The 16,094-nt window shown below is 43.3% G+C and overlaps 2 protein-coding genes across 3 annotated transcripts; both read left to right on the top strand.

Annotated features, from left to right (window-relative positions):
- The first annotated feature begins 4,695 nt into the window (after positions 1 to 4,695).
- On the top strand, positions 4,696 to 10,130 carry slc35b4 (solute carrier family 35 member B4). The gene is made up of 10 exons (XM_015964010.3): positions 4,696 to 4,904; positions 5,205 to 5,318; positions 5,402 to 5,504; positions 5,582 to 5,631; positions 5,714 to 5,795; positions 5,874 to 5,937; positions 6,007 to 6,116; positions 6,208 to 6,283; positions 6,376 to 6,451; positions 9,241 to 10,130. Exons 1-10 carry the CDS (start codon positions 4,828 to 4,830, stop codon positions 9,488 to 9,490), a joined length of 1,002 nt encoding a protein of 333 aa, XP_015819496.1. The 5' UTR covers positions 4,696 to 4,827; the 3' UTR covers positions 9,491 to 10,130.
- On the top strand, positions 10,115 to 15,692 carry LOC107388463 (histone-lysine N-methyltransferase 2B). 2 transcript variants are annotated; one of them, XM_015964008.2, is made up of 8 exons: positions 10,115 to 10,441; positions 12,088 to 12,925; positions 13,071 to 13,179; positions 13,262 to 13,442; positions 13,552 to 13,566; positions 13,687 to 13,770; positions 14,676 to 14,746; positions 14,863 to 15,692. In XM_015964008.2, exons 1-8 carry the CDS (start codon positions 10,130 to 10,132, stop codon positions 15,014 to 15,016), a joined length of 1,764 nt encoding a protein of 587 aa, XP_015819494.1. In that variant the 5' UTR covers positions 10,115 to 10,129; the 3' UTR covers positions 15,017 to 15,692. The 2 variants fall into 2 exon arrangements, with proteins under 2 accessions (XP_015819494.1, XP_015819495.1); XM_015964009.2 differs by lacking the exon at positions 13,552 to 13,566.
- Positions 15,693 to 16,094: the final 402 nt, after the last annotated feature.

Genomic DNA, 16,094 nt, shown 5'->3' with positions numbered 1-16,094 from the left:
CATCAGTGTGTAGCCGCTCCCAGGTGTCCTCCAAGCAGGAAATGCGGGTCTCAGCCTCCGTGATCCTCTCTTGCATAGCCACCACCTTTGCATCCAGCTCGGTTGTCGTCTGCTTTATTGTAGAAACATCGCTGGCAACACTTGGGAGTGTGGCACTCATCTTAAAAACTTCAGTGAATAGTTTTGCCAAGTCAGGCGGGGCAGCTGCCTTGCCCCCTTCCTCCTCAGGGCTGCTGCGAGTAGCCACTCGGCTCGAACTTTTAGTCTGCTTCGGTGCAGCCATTACTGGATTATATTCCTTATTTTGCTTCAAATAGGTGACAGCGGCTCTTACTCAAAACATCTGAAGGAGAATGGCAATGAATAGAGGCCTGGACTGTAGAAAAAAAACAATCTAATCAAAAGTTGAAGGGCAGAGGTACTCTAACCAGCTGCCATCTTGTTCGTCGTGCCCATGTGACTCTAGAGGAGCTGATTCTCATTCCAGCTGCTTCACACTCGGCTGCGAACCACTCCAGCGAAAGCTGAAGATAACGTTCTGATGAAGCCAACAGGACCACATCATCTGCAAAAAGCAGAGACCTGATCCTCAGGCCACCAAAATGGATTCCCTCCACACCTTGGCTGCACATAGAAACCCTGTCCATAAAGTTTATGAACAGAATCGGTGACAAAGGGCAGCCTTGGCGGAGTCCAACTCTCACTGGAAACGAGCCCGACTTACTGCAGACAATGTGGACCAAGCTCTGACACCGGTCATACAGGGACCTAACAGCCCGTATCAGAGGGCCTGGCACCCTCTACTCCCGGAGTACCCCCCACAGGGCCCCCCGAGGGATGCGGTCAAATGCCTTCTCCAAATCCACAAAACACCTGTAGACTGGTTGGGCAAATTCCCACGCACCCTCCAGGATCCCCCTAAGGGTATAGAGCTGGTCCAGTGTTCCACGGCCAGGATGAAAACCATATTGCTCCTCCTGAATCTGAGGTTCAACAATCCGACGGAACCTACTCTCCAGAACCCCTGAATAGACCTTACCAGGAAGGCTCAGGAGTGTGATCCCCCTGTAGTTGGAACACACCCTGCAGTCCCCCTTTTTAAATAAGGGGACCACCACCCCGGTCTGCCAGTCCAGTGGAACTGCCCCCAATGTCCATGCGATATTGCAGAGCCACGTCAGTCAACACAGCCCCACAACATCCAGAGCCTTAAGGAACTCCGGGCGGATCTCATCCACCCCTGGAGCCTTGCCACAGAGGAGCTTTTTAACCACCTCAGTGACCTCAGCACCAGAGATTTGAGAGGCCAACCCAAAGTCCCCAGACTCTGCTTCCACACTGGAAGATGTGTCGGTGGGATTGAGGAGGTCTTCGAAGTATTCTGCCCACCGATCCACAACGTCCTGAGTAGAGGTCAGCAGCACACCGTTCCCACCATAGATAGTGCTGGTTGTGCACTGACCCCTGCACTGAGTCACCGGAAGGAGCGCTCTCCAGCACCCCCTCCAAGGTCTCCAAAAAGGGTGGGTAGTCTGAACTGTAGTTTGGTGCATAAGCACAGACCACAGTCAGAACCCATCCCCCCCATATGTAGGCGGAGGGAGGCTACCCTCTCATTCACTGGGGCAAGGGCGTCAGTTTGTTTTCAGAATTGCTGGGGACAATAACCATACACTTGAGTGGGGTTTAAAAATTGCTGGGGACAATAAAGTAGGCTAGCACAGGGGTCGGCAACCCGCGGCTCGGCAACCCGCGGCTCTGGAGCTGCATGCGGCTCTTCCATCCATCTGATGCGGCTCTCTGTGCTTGTAAAATAATGAATGGATATTTAAATAAAATGCTTTATATTTTACTGCATTAATTTTACATCTGTATGTCAATTCTAAATGTAAAGATTGTCTGCGTAAACCTGAACAGTTCCAACCCGGACTTACTGTGAGACCGGGTTGACGCGTCACGCTTGTGCGTAATCATAGGCGCTTCCTGAGCTGACAGGATGTGAGATTCTGGGCTTCTCCTCAGGCTCCTGGATGTGTTGCCACATTGGAGACAGGAACAAGCGCTATTCAGCCAATGTTTCATAATCAGGGAACATTTTCTAAGTGACAAGTCTCGCTTCAGTAGGATGAATCTTCCCACATGCGCTCTGGTTCTGCGACGCGCTCCAAGCCCCTCTCCACATCTTCAGCTCGCTGTGGACCTTATGTAGTGCACGCTGACAGCGAGCTGCGCTGAGCAGTGTCCAGCTCAGATGTTCAGATGGGAATCTTTTCTTGAGTGATTTAGCTACATCTGCGATTTAAGTGAAATAAAATGTCAGTTCGTCTGCATGCGTCGGGGTAATTCTTTCTATTCTTTCTCCGTCTAAATAAACGGTCAAACGGCCAAAACGGGAACTATCCGGTCAACACAAGCCCAGCTTTTAACTGTTCTGTTTTCTTGTGAAAATTGTTGCAAAGAGATAAAATTAAACTTGATTAACACCAGAGCCAGGCGTACTGCGCCGTTATCTGCGTCACTGTAAATGAGGGAAAAACAAATTGATCGGATCCTTTTCTGACCTTCCCCAGTTTAAACTGTTCAGAATACAAATCCAGGCTCTGTCTCGTTAGATTGGTGCAACTACTGAATGAAACTACATTAAACCATGTTGAAAAGAAAAGGATCTGATTAAATCGTTTCCCCCTCATTTACAGTCACGAAGTACAGCTTAATACGCGTGGCTCTGGGGTTAATCAAGTTTAATTGTTTCTCTTTGCAACAATCTTCACAGGAAGGCAAAACAGTTAAATGGCAGGTTACAGATATTTACATTTGACTTTTATTTTGACGGATAAACTCAAGGATGTTGGTTGTTTTGAAAGAATTACCCCGACGCGCACTGATGCACACACAGATGAGCTGCTTTAATCGTTACGCACATCGCGGAGGTAACTAAATCCATCAAGAAATGATTCCCATCAGAACTTCAGAGCTTTATATTGGACACTGTGTTCAGCGCGGCTCGGAGCGCCCACGGTGGACAGTGGGCTGAAGATCTGCAGAGGGGTTCACAGCGCAGCACAGAACCACGGCGCATGCGTTAAGATTTCCTTCCACTGAAGCGGTCTGGAAACCCGGTCTCTCTGAGGGATGTGTCACTTGGAAAAATGTTCTTTTTATGAAATTATGAAACTTTGGCTGAACAGCGCTTGTTCCCGTCTCTAATATGGAGACACATGACGCATCCAGTCTGAGGCAGAATAGCCTCTTCAGCTCAGAAAGCACCTGTAGAGACATTTGATCACGCACAAAGTTCATGTGGAGCACAAGCGGTCGGGCCACGGCAGGTGAAATGTTCCTAATATGAAACTAGTGAAACTGTTTAATTGTAACATTAATATGTTACTGGACACGCTGGTCTGGTTGGTTAGACCATGCAGTGTTTGAAGTGGAAAACACACACACACACACACCAATTAAAATAATGCTGATAGAGTGGACTAGAAGACAGGTGATGGTTTACGTATTTAAATGATGATCAGGCTGCTGTAAAATGTAATCTCCATTCACATCCAGACAGAATTATCCTCTATTCTTTCTCTATTTGCTCTGCTCTTGTCTGGGCTGACGTAGCTGACGGCGCGCCTAACTAGCGGCTGATGCATATTTTACACATTTGGAGAGGTGGGCTGGATGCTTTGCTTTTACTGGAAGATGGTCCACTTAACGCACGGGTGTAGACTACATATTAATGACAAATGAATGAAAATTAAATTGTGAGTTTTTACTTCATATTTTAGAAATAAAAATGATGGGGGAAAACATTTATGACATATTTTTAAACTAAATTTTCTAGCGCAACCTGCCTGCTTCACTTAAGTCACTGCTTATTAAGGTCCGTCCAAAATTACCGTGGGAAATGGGTAATAATGGCTCTTTGATGGGAACAGGTTGCAGACCCCTGGTATAAGATCTGAGCTGGTAAAACAAAAATCCTCATCAGCAGGCTTTTTTGAAAGTGTATGTGTGTGTGTGTGTGTGTGTGTGGGGGGGGGGGGGGGGGGACAGTTGCCAATCACAAATTTTGCCGGGGACATGTCCCCGGCGTCCCCGGTTAAAATGACGCCTATGCACTGGGGTAAACCCCAACGTACAGGCACCAAGATGGGGGGCAACTAAGTATTTGATTAAGTCTTTCATATCGGTGAATTTGAGCCCCTGTGATGCTTCAGATATTTCTCTCTATGGATTTACTCAAGAGTACACACAAAAAACTCAAATACAACTTTAGTTTTTAAATAAATGATTAAATTGGAATTCAGTTTGGTCTCTACATTGTAATCATTGCACATGGGATAGTAGATGGTAGACTTCGGTAACTTTGAAAATCTGGATACGCCCTTCAGTGGGCTAGCGTTGCAAATAAATTTTGTCAGAGTAACCCATCTTCACATTTCTCAATATCAATTGACGTGCTTACATCACAAGTTTGAACGTGAGCCGTGCTTTTGGCGATTGCGCAGTAATGTTTGCTGGTTAGTTTAATGCATTTTGCTGTATTTAATCGTTTCTTAGCTATTGGGGGGAAAAAATCTCCATTATATTTTTATTTTTTTATTGAGGAAATCAGAGGAACACGGTCGAACCAACCACATAAGCTAGTTCTCAAATAGAACTACAACTACCACGACCCCGGAAAACCGGAAACGTAGCTCCCAGTTCAGACGTGTTCATTGAGAAGACTTCCTGCTGGAACATAAACCTGGTGTCGGTTCACTTTTAACTATGTGCCTCGCGGTTATTCATTTTAGGAAGTAGCGCTTTATTTTTCGGCCGTGGGCCACCATGGGGACAGCGTTTGCAGTCCTGCTGGTTTTTGTCGGATGTTGTAGTAATGTGGTGTTTCTGGAGCTGCTGGTGAGGTCAGTGACTCAAACCTAAACTAGGGGCAAGTTTACTGATAAACGCAGCTTTAACGCACTTTTAAACAGATATGATTTATTACAGGAGTGTGAGGTGTGATACTTGTGTTTACTGTAAATTACTCATTAACCCAAAAGTGTACATATACAGTTGTTTCTCAGCTCAACTACATAAACTCTCGAGTCTGGCTTTGATGACACTTACTGGGTTTTAACCTGATCTTGTTATTTATGGGTGTTTGTTTGCTTTGATGATATCATGTTTGTTGATACGACTCATCTCTGAATTGTATCTTCCAGAGAGTTTCCAGGATGTGGCAACATAGTCACCTTTGCACAGTTTGTCTTCATCACTTTAGAAGGTTTCATATTTGAGACAAACTTTGGGAGGAAGAAACCATCAATCGCCATCAGGTGAGAGGAGAAGGATCTCACATGAAGCTCCTGCAGCAGGGAAGAGGGAGAGCTGATGTTAATGCATCTGTTTATTTCTCCAGTAACTATGTTATCATGGTGGCCATGTTCTTCACAGTCAGCGTGATCAACAACTATGCTCTGAATTTTAACATTGCCATGCCATTACACATGATCTTCAGATCAGTAAGTGTTTGTTTCCTGTTTTATATGATTGTTTTTCTCACTCCTGTGGCTGAACTGTGGTCTCCTCCTATCCAAAGGGATCGCTGATCGCCAACATGATCCTGGGAATAATCATCCTGAAAAAGAGGTAGCTCTTCCTCCTCAGCTCATATTAAACTGTGGTAGAGCAGATCCATGCAGATTGATTGCATCTCTCTTTATAACCTCAGGTATTCAGCCAGCAAATATCTGTCTATAGCTCTTGTTTCTGCTGGTATCTTCATCTGCACCATCATGTCTGCCAAACAAGTGGTGAGTGCTCTGCAGGACATGTTCTCTTGTAGTGCAGAGTGATGAAAAAGCTGTTTTAACACACTGGATTTGTTTCAGCGTGACGTGTCCAGCGATGGATCAGTAGAACACGGCTTTTATGCATTTATGCGCTGGCTTATAGGTGAGCGGTGACGTTTTACCCGACTGAAGTTTGCAGACAGCTTTTGTTCATGTGGTTTTGTTTATTCAGGCATTGCTATGTTGACCTTTGCTCTGCTGATGTCTGCGAGGATGGGCATCTTCCAAGAGACGCTCTACAAGAAGTACGGGAAACACTCCAAAGAGGCTCTCTTCTATAACGTGAGCTTTTGCTTCATCTTCAGATACCACAGACCTTTCCTGTTGTCTGTAGTTTTCATGGATTTGCAATTTTTAATGTTTGTTTTTTCAGCACTGCCTCCCCCTGCCCGGCTTCCTGCTTCTCTCCACAGACATCTACCATCACAGCATCCTTTTCAATCAGAGCAGTGAGTTCACACCTAATCTAATTGCTGCTTATTTGTCAGAAAACAAAACATTATTTAACATATAAAATGTCAACATCCTACTTTTTCTGCAGCTCCTGTTCTAATCTCCACGATTGGGGTGACTATGCCGATAATGTGGATCTACCTGCTGATGAATGTCATCACACAGTATCCTTTTACTGTTAGTTCGCTTATGCACTAAAATACTTTTAATACCCAAATCAGATCCTAATAGATTGTTTTTCTTGTTGTCTGAAAGGATCTGTAATCACAACTTGTGCTTCAGATTTATTCTAACTGGGATGTGATGCTGCAAGTAGATCAAGGCTTTGGTTTAAAGCAAAAATCCAGTTTTTTTTCTGACTGCACCATCTAGAGGCAGAACAATGTATTGCACATTTAAGCCTTTCTCCTGACATTCATGAATGTGCACCTCTAGCTGGCTGCGTGTATGTGTGTGTATTAGGGCTGCCATGATCAGTCGACGTCGACAAACAAAATGGCTGACTATTAATTTAATAGTCGACGTGTCGTTTATTTTATAAACTTTTTTTTTTTCGCCTGCTGTGGCACGTTCTGCGGTTGCTTCCTGCCCCTCTGCTCAACGCACATGTAGTAGTCAACATCCGGGTCAGTTGCCGCGTTCAGGTCCGAGGCTCATGCGCAGTAGTGGTCATCCAGCTCAGCCCTGGTGACCAGAGAAGGAAAACATGGCGAGTCGGCGACGTAGCTCAAAAGTTTGGGAGCATTATACAAAGACAAAACTCTGCAAAGTGAAACTCTCCTTTCACGGGAGTCCACTGGCGATGTACGAGCACCTTAAAAGGAAGTACGTTATGGCGGAGATCAAAGAGTTGCCTCGGTAAGTTTACCTCTAGTTAGTTGTTGATATCAACAGAGCTACTTGTATTCATAGGTGTGGCAACACCAGCAGTGGTGGTAGTTTAATTACCTCTAGAACATGTTTGTCACGTATTTTTGCTTTAATTACAAACGCTAATGATTTATTTCGTCTGTTAATAAAAGTGCTCCTCATCAATGGACGAGTTTGTTACGTGCACACCTCAGCAAGCTAGCGTCCTGACCGAGGCCATTGTGAGCATGTGGGCCACGTCCTGTCCATGGTCGGTATCAAGGTTTCAGCAAGATCAAGCAGCTCAACCCAGGTTACCACGACAACCACCTACCAGGCTGATCCCATTTCACCACCGTGATGGAAAAGAAATATGAAACAAGGTGTGTGTGTGTGTGTGTGTGTGTGTGTGTGTGTGTGTGTGTGTGTGTGTGTGTGTGTGTGTGTGTGTGTGTGTGTCTGTGTCTCTGGACACAAATAAAATAAATGTTAGAATATAATACATTTTATTTAAGAAACTAATATTTTTTTAAAGCACAAAACATTTTCTGTGTTAAATCTTAACCTACTTTATTTGATAAAACAGAATTATTAATCTGGTAAATAAACTTGTTTATCTTTACGGTAAAGCAGACCCTCAGAGCTGTCGATGATCCCTGACTGCCGACGTGTGGACCAGCCGTGCTACAGAGGCGTACCTTTGGCTGTCCTGCCATTTCCTGAGTTAAGATTGGAAGATTCAACCTCGCCACCATGCCTCTTGTGAACACAAGTCATTTTTATGTATAATTTTTGGTTTTAGGTGCCTACCTCCGTTTGACTGTAACATTTGTATTAACAGGTTACAAAGTTAATAAAAGTTGTTTGATAAGCTTTATTATTAGATGGAACGAAGCTGATCACTAGTTGAGGTGGCTCGGACATCTAGTCAGGATGCCTCCTGGACGCCTCCCTGGTGAGGTTTTCTGGGCACGTCCAACCGGGAGGAGACCTAAAGGTAGACCCAGGATATGCTGGAGGGACTATTGGGCCATTCCCATCTGTACCGTGTCGGGCTGGGTAGCGTAGGTTGTTTACATATCTGGGTGGCCTGGTATTTTTCCGGGCCAACCAAGGCTCATTCTCAGCCCTCTTCTCGAGGGGGTCTGCTTCAGGCCGACCAGGGCCAACACACCCACTGCTGACAGCAAATTCACACCTTCCATTAGAGCAAGCCTCTGATTGGTGGGTAGAATCAGCCCACATGGGCTTAAGACAAGGATGTGTGGAATCAACCGGGCCAGGCTGGGGCCGACTGGGGCTACCCGGCCCCAGCCTGGCCCGGTACAGATGGGAATGGCCCAAAAGTCTCTCACCTGGCCAGGGAACGCCTTGGGATTTCCCCAGAGGAGCTGGTCCAAGTGGCTGGGGAGAGGGAAGTCTGGGCCTCTCGGCTTAGGCTACTGCCCCGCGACCCGACTCTGGATAAGCGGATGAAAATGGATGGATGGATGAATGAACATAGTTGATTATGCTTCATACTAGCAGCATATTAGAGCATCCTGGTGCAATAAGCAAAACTTCTATTAATGACACCATTAGTCAGCTAATCGCCAGTTTTGTTGACAATTAGTTGACTATTAACATAGTCGTTTGTGGCAGCCCTAATATATGTATATTATGTGTGTATGTATTATAAAATTGTTGCCAACCGCATCAGTCTAGCCACTTCTGCAAATGCTTGTGCATGCTCTTTGGTGGACATGTGGGCGGATGTCTGACGCTGTTGGCTAACACTGGGGGCTCAGTGGGACAGGCTTACTAAAAATCAAATTGAATTATCACCTACATTTTATCACAGTACAGGTTAAGGCTGTCACTGTTGTGGATCACTAAAGAAATCATACGTAATTGCTGAATGAGTGAAAACTGGATTGCTGCTTAAAGTGAAGTTATTCTTATCAAAGCTTCTGAAGTTCAGTTTAGGCTCTCAAATATCGAACTGGTGTAAAGCTAAGTCCAGCTTCCCACAAAGACTGGTGTACAATTCTGATTTGTGTTTATTTAGATAGCTCTGCTGTCCATGATCAATGAGTTGTGTCGATGACTTTAACCATTTCTCCAGATATGTGTGCATCCGCGGGGTTTTCATCCTGACCACAGAGTGCACGTCCCTGACTGTCACCCTGGTGGTGACACTCAGAAAGTTCATCAGCCTCATTTTCTCCATCCTTTACTTCCAAAACCCCTTCACTGCCTGGCACTGGGTGGGCACGGCCGTGGTCTTCGTGGGAACCCTTCTGTACACGGAGGTGTGGAGCAGCGTGCAGGCGGCTCTGCGGGGGTCGCAGGTCAAAGAGACGAAAGCAGAGTGATGAAGCAGAGATCTCAGCAGGATTAGACTGCCTCTTGTTGGACTGCAGTGGGGTTTTTACACAGTTGAGGTCCTAATTGATCCCGTAAACAAACAAACTTTTTTAACTCTCAGACGATTATATTTGACTTTTTCCACAATCAACAGATCCCAATTAAACATCAGAATGATGTGTCCCTGTTTAAAGCTACTGAATGGGCTGTAGCGTTTCGTGGTTTTGAGTACATTTTTGTACAATATTCTTTAAATCCCACAATGCAACCTAATGATGTTATAGAGTAATTTAACTGTGTGGAAATAGCAGATTTGTGAGGCACTTAGCTGATTTTCTGGATTTGAACTGTTCAGACTCAGAAACCCTTACGTTTTAACTTGTTTTTTTTTTTATTTCAACCACAAATGTTCTCCAGACTCCATCTTTGTTTATCACTTGAACCTCAGTAAGCATTAATTCACAGATGGTGCAATTATTAGTCTTCATTTGTCGTGTTTAAGTGTTTTAGACATTTTTCTGGGGAATTGTTCCATGATCATGTAACTGAATATTTGTTTAGGATATTTAAACATTTCACAGCTCTCAGGTGAAGTTGGACCAGTTTCTGTCAACAATAAAACATCACACTCCGTGTCTTCTTATTAAATGTCAACGTTTCTGTCCGTAAACATGAACGTCGTGTCCCACCAGGACACGCTGTCCTCTCTCGGTTCGGTGGGTTTAACACGTCCTGGACCAATCCACGGAGGAGTAGTTCAGCTCCAGCCAATGGCAGCTGCTCTCTTGTTGAGGTGGGAGCGGCTGGCGCAGTCAGCCAGAGGTCCCCCAACTGGTGGAGGAAATCTTGGTGGTGCTGGACGGATCGGGTTTGTCTGCAGCTGCGGAGGGATGGGAGGAAACGCTCCGAGTCGCTTTCCTGAGGAGGATGGAGGGATTACTTTTGTGAAGGGCATCCGGGTGAGCGGAAGCTGCAGGATTCCTCCTTCTCCTCACACAGCCGGTTCAGTTTAAGAAGCTAAACAACAAAATCCAGATTTTTCAGCCAAATAGAACAAATAATGAGATTGGATCATGCAGCTGTAAATCAGACAGAAGACACTAAATAAACGTGAATTAAAGTAAACAAAAAGGAACCAATGACATTTACGTTTAGCTTCTAAAGGAAAGCCAAGCGTTCTTAAATGATACAGCAATGTGTCCTAAAAGGACAATGCTAAATAAAACGGCATAAACTACTATACATGGATGGATTTGGGGGAGGGGGGTCCCGGGTCCCCCCACCTTCTCTTAAGGCGGTTTAGATCCATTTATATTAGGTAATAAAAGCTGAATATGTTTCCTGACCTCAAATTCAAAGCTGTTTAATGTTTTAAAAAATCTGCAAACATTTGGAATCCAAGAATTGCAGTTTTAGATTAATCTTTATAATCTTTAAGTCAGGAACTGAAATATTCCTCTATAAAATAATAGGATAATATTTTGATTTTATCAAGGAGTTTATTAAACAGCCAGTGCTGCAGTCTGTTAAAATCATGTTGAGACTCATGCATTTCAGCATTGTTGGGGTTTAATGTGGAATAAGATGATGTCATCAGCAAATAAATGAACAGAACAGGTTGGAAAAATGTTCTTCCAACGGCATAACGTGATCCCATAGGAAGAATATGTGTCGACATGACTACACATGTGGTACCTGAGATATATGTAAACGTGTGGTATGTTATCCCAATGGCTTCACATGTGAACATTTATAGGTTTAACACTATTACTATGAAAATGTTCCAAATTTACATGGGAATTATAAAATACTTTGATTGGGAGAGAGTTTATTAGTAGAAGGAAAGAGACATGTTCTATTGGTTAAACTTATTTTAATCATGTGGAACCGATGAACACAATAAAATCAAGTAAATCCAAAGAGTTATTTTTTTCAGTGTATGTGCAAAACACATTTTTTTCACATGTAGTGATTTTTTTAATGTTCTATGCTAAATTTCACATGGGCAAAATGTTTTTACATGTGGTTTTTCCCATTTATTTTTACAGGGACAAATCATTAATGAAAATATAAAAGGTCCAAAGGAAGTGCCTTGGGGAATGCCCCTATCAACAGTATTTAAATTTAGAATGAAGTCCCTTAAAGGATACACACTGGCAAAGATGATGAAACAATGAGTGTTATGGCCGGCAGCTGTTTCACAAAGTAACACAAGTAGGAAAGAACTCCTCTTCCAAGCTTTATTTGAACCTGCGTCACATGTAACAGTCTCAGGCATCCATCTGTCACACTTCCTCACTTACTTTCTTCCTCTCCTAGGCTGTCCCCTAGTGGTAGACCCAACAGAGTGAAACCATAGTCACAATGTTAAAGACCTACTGTACATAATTTATTGAAAAGCAAATAGTGACTATATCAAAAGATTTAGTGAAGTCTAAAATAATGTTATCAGAACCAGAAAATATCAAGAGTCAAGAGTTCACAGATTTGAACTCTGAGAAAGAGAAACTGGTGTTGAAAAGTGCTCCAGACTGTCCTGTTCTACGTTCATCCTGCTTCTGGTGTCCAGCAGGGGGCGTTACTAACTCTACTTTGTCTTTTACAGCTGTCAGACAGAGTCATCAACCGGATGAAACATTCCTCAAAGCTCAATCCTCCTCTCACACCAGAACCGCCAACCACTCCACTTCCTGAAGCGCCTGCTGAACACGTGTTACCGCTCCTCACACCTCCTCCTCCATCACCACCATCAGTGGAAGCTGTTTCTCCTGTGAAACTTGCCCTTCCTTCCCCAGTGAAGTTCACCTCCTTTCCTCCAGCCTCATTGGAGTCAGCAGAGCCTCCTCCACTTACAGAGTCCAAAACAGCTCCTTCAGTCTTTACTCCACCTTTGTCCAGATCTTCTCCTCAGGTTGAGTCACCTGCAGTGCCTGACTCTGCTCCTCCACCTCCTGATGTACAGTTAAAAATCCCTCTCCCACCTGAATCCCTCCTTTCACCTCATGTAAAAGCAAAAACCTCCACTATGTCGCGGATGTCAGAACAAATCATTGAAGCTGTTGTCCTCCCACCACTTGTGGAGTCACCTCCATCACCTCCCTGTGAACTCATGACACCTACGTCTGCCGCTTCACCACCTGCACCAGTTGAATCGATAATCCCACCCATCCCTAATGATTCTGCTCCAGCTGAAGCTGCAGCTTTACCTCCAGGATCAGAAACGTCTCTGGTGCCTCCAGCTGAGTCCAAAACGTCACGTCTTCTGGAGCCCGGTGCAGCTCCACACCTTTCTTCAACTTCACCATCCTGTCAGTGTAAAATGCTGTTAGCGATACCCTCCGACAGGCCTGTGAAAGATCCAGCTCCAGCTGAAGAAGAGTCCATCATGACCACATGTTTAGCCCCGGATGAAGGCGATGAAGCTCCAGAGCCACCTGCAGCAGGTGGGTGTGGCTTGTCCTTACGGACACATCAGTGATTATTTTTGTTTTGTTTTTATTGATAACAAAGAAAAATATCTGTAAGAAACAAAGTATGAGGTGATTTATTGTTTTTTTAAAACAGAAAACAGTTTTTTTTCATTTGCAGCCTCGACTCTTAAAATGTTGGAGGAAGACCTCAGACAGAAGATCAGGGCAGATATGCAGAGAAGTTTGGAGGAAGAGATCAACCAGAACCGACAGAATCTGCAGCAGCAGTAAGAATACATAATGCGGGTTGTGACTTGTGGGATTTACTGTTGGACCATGTTTGGCTGTCATTGGTTTGTTCTTGTGAAGGCTAGAGGAGATAAGGGCTCAGGCTGAAGCTGAGGCGAAGGCAGCAGCTCAGGCTTGGGTGGAGGAGCAGGTGAAGAAGACTCTGGAGGAGGAGAAAGCAGCACACACAGAGAAGCTGATAAAGTCCATCAGAAAGGAGAAGATGATCGCAGTGGACGAGAAGCTCATGATCCAGCTTTATGTAAGCAGAAAGAATACATGTGTGGTTTCAGTGTCTATCCAGATCTCCGTCATAAACACAAAGTCCTCCCTCTTCTTATTCTGCTTTTCTCTTTCCCATCCTGTTCCAGTGGATGGAGCTGAAGGTAGGACAGGAGAAACTATGCATTGTTCTTCTTTACTGATTTTATTCTCCTTTAAAGAAGAGTCAAAATCTCTTTGAGTGTTTTATGTGTTTAAAATAAGCACCAGTAATGTTCCTGCAGGCTCACCAGCTGGAGGAGAAGGAGAAAGAGATCAAACAGAAAGGCACTCTCTACAAGGAGCATGTAGCAAAGCTCCAAGCAAAGGTAAGTTCATTTAGTCTGCTGCAGATGCATCTGCACTACTGTTCCACGCAATATGGACCTCGCTGTTTCTTAAAGGTGTTCAACACTCAGTTAATCAACACAATTGCAGTGGTCCCTAGTAGTAATGAATGCCTTGGGGGGAAAAGCCTCAGTGTGCCAGTTTCAGGAGCTAGAAAATTCCCACGTCAGAGCTGAGCTTCAGACGAAGATTTGTAGTCTTATTTCCTGATATTTGTACATCTCACCTCTGATTGGACAACAACGCGACTCTTCCACTGACTCAGTTTGACTTGCAACGTTGATTTTTTTTCTACACAATTAACACAAGCCTGAAGGAGTTGTGCTGTGTGGTGGAGATGCAAATTCTAAAAATGAGCTTCTATAGCCGAGGCGTTCTCTGCTGTTTCCTGCAGCAGCCTTCCCCGTCACAAGCCAAGATGGGTGAGTCCATGAAGGTTATGTGACAGCGTGATGTAAATCTGTCAGGATTTTCAAATTCTAGAGTCTCACCGTCTATTTTCTATAGAAGCTAATACAGAAGATAGGTGTAGGAGACTATTTTCATGTTCAGCCTGCATGAAAAGTGATCAATTATAATAGAAATAAAAATTTAAAAAGGGTTTTTCAGTGAACCACTACTTTAAAATAAATTATATTCTTAATTACGCAACAGATTATTTATTTGTTTTATTATCACCAGATATTATGTCTCTTCATGCAATTATTTCTTTTAAATTTCTGGACTTTTTCAGGTGAAACAATCAGAAAATAAACCAAAGCTAATCTTCATTTCCCCTTCTTTGTTTCAATTTTTCTCCACTGAGGGGCACTTAGACTCAACATCACTTTTAATATTATTATTATTGTTATTATTATTATTACTATTAGTGTGTTTTCCTTCACAGTGTTCAGAGTTTTATGAAGTGTCTGCTAAGAACTTCCAGGAAGGCAAAGAGGAGGCTCAGAAGCGTTTTGCGTGAGTCCTTATTATCATTCTGTGAACAAAGCCATACTGACTGACATAAATGATAACAGGACATGGGAATTAAAGATGTATTTATGTATTTCTTGGCTTCTTTTTCTTTTCCACAGGCGTTTTAACGTTCAGCCCGTGTGTGGAGACTTGCAGGACCAGATACTAAAATGCTACAAGGAAAACCCGGGGAAGACTCTAACCTGCTCAAGAATCGCTTCAGCCTACATGCAGTGTGTCGACAACGCCAAGAAAGTCCAAGTTAATACTTGAACAATGATGAACAAATATGGACTTGAATCAAACAACCAGCAGGAGTCTAATCCATCGTATGTCTCTGAGGTGTGGACGTTTCCTGTAGCCGTGGTTTCACAAACACAGTTCAGCTTTAAAAGGTTGATGAACATCTTACCTGTAGCAGATAGCCTTCTGACTGATCCCAGTTTCACGACCTACCTGCAAAGACAAGTGGAGCTAAAATTGCAACTTAAACTGCTTCTGTCAAAAACTCTGCGCAGTTTATGTGAATTATAAATTTTTTATTTTCCTATTTTCTCCATTCTGGCAGAAATGTTCCTGGTGTAAATTCCCCAGGTTAATTGGAACAACTACAACTAATAAATAAGATAATTTTTATTAATCAACCAGGAAATATGAAGGTTCTGAAAATGTTTATAAAATACCATTTGTATGATCAACTATGAAAATGCTCAAATTCAATGATCTATGTACAAACGTTCCATTTAACCCTACTTTAAATGATCAAAAAAACACTTTGTATAAATCACTGTAACCACCTGTGTTAGCAGAGCACACAAACCAGTTTAAAACATCAACGAGAAGAGAATATAAATCAAAGATTAATTAAATTAATATTTTTGTGTACCTTAAAATCTAGCAAAGCCAACAGTCAATATTTATGAGACAACTATGCAAAAGTGTTTGAGATGTACAAAAAAAGTTCCACGCAGCAATAAAGTTTGAACATGTTTGGAGGAGTTCTTAGTTTAAGAGAATGTGGGTAAATTCAGTCTACATGAGTCTGTTTATAGGGAAAATGTTGTTAAAAGGTTTATTCTGCATCATAAAGCAGTCAAATGAAAAATACAAGATTTTTATGTGTTATTTGGCACATGTATAACTTCACTTGTGAGCTAAATGTTGTTATATTAGAAAAAAACAGAAGTGCAGCTTTACATTGTTTACTAATCACAATCTTCAATAAAAATGAAAAAAAAAAGTTGTTGTTTCCAGGGATGTGAAACCGACTGTGACATCAATGCAAAGCTGAAAAGGCTGAGAGCTTTAAGGTCACCGTGACCCAGCTCCTCAGACTTCCTGCTAAATCAAC

The sequence above is a fragment of the Nothobranchius furzeri genome, chromosome 4 (genome assembly GCF_043380555.1).
Source record: "Nothobranchius furzeri strain GRZ-AD chromosome 4, NfurGRZ-RIMD1, whole genome shotgun sequence".
In the NCBI taxonomy this organism is placed as follows: Eukaryota; Metazoa; Chordata; class Actinopteri; order Cyprinodontiformes; family Nothobranchiidae; genus Nothobranchius; species Nothobranchius furzeri.
The sequence above is the reverse complement of the archived record's forward strand: the minus strand, read 5'-3'. Positions and strand labels throughout refer to the sequence as shown.

Excerpts from the sequence above, each read along its gene's own strand:
- slc35b4 (XM_015964010.3), top strand. The coding sequence starts at position 4,828 with ATGGGGACAGCGTTTGCAGTCCTGCTGGTTTTTGTCGGATGTTGTAGT. Across the intron at positions 5,938-6,006 it reads ATTTATGCGCTGGCTTATAG|GCATTGCTATGTTGACCTTT; the intron begins GTGAGCGGTGAC and ends TTGTTTATTCAG. Across the intron at positions 6,284-6,375 it reads CATCCTTTTCAATCAGAGCA|CTCCTGTTCTAATCTCCACG; the intron begins GTGAGTTCACAC and ends CTTTTTCTGCAG.
- LOC107388463 (XM_015964008.2), top strand. The coding sequence starts at position 10,130 with ATGTCAACGTTTCTGTCCGTAAACATGAACGTCGTGTCCCACCAGGAC. Across the intron at positions 12,926-13,070 it reads TCCAGAGCCACCTGCAGCAG|CCTCGACTCTTAAAATGTTG; the intron begins GTGGGTGTGGCT and ends TTTCATTTGCAG. Across the intron at positions 13,180-13,261 it reads CGACAGAATCTGCAGCAGCA|GCTAGAGGAGATAAGGGCTC; the intron begins GTAAGAATACAT and ends GTTCTTGTGAAG.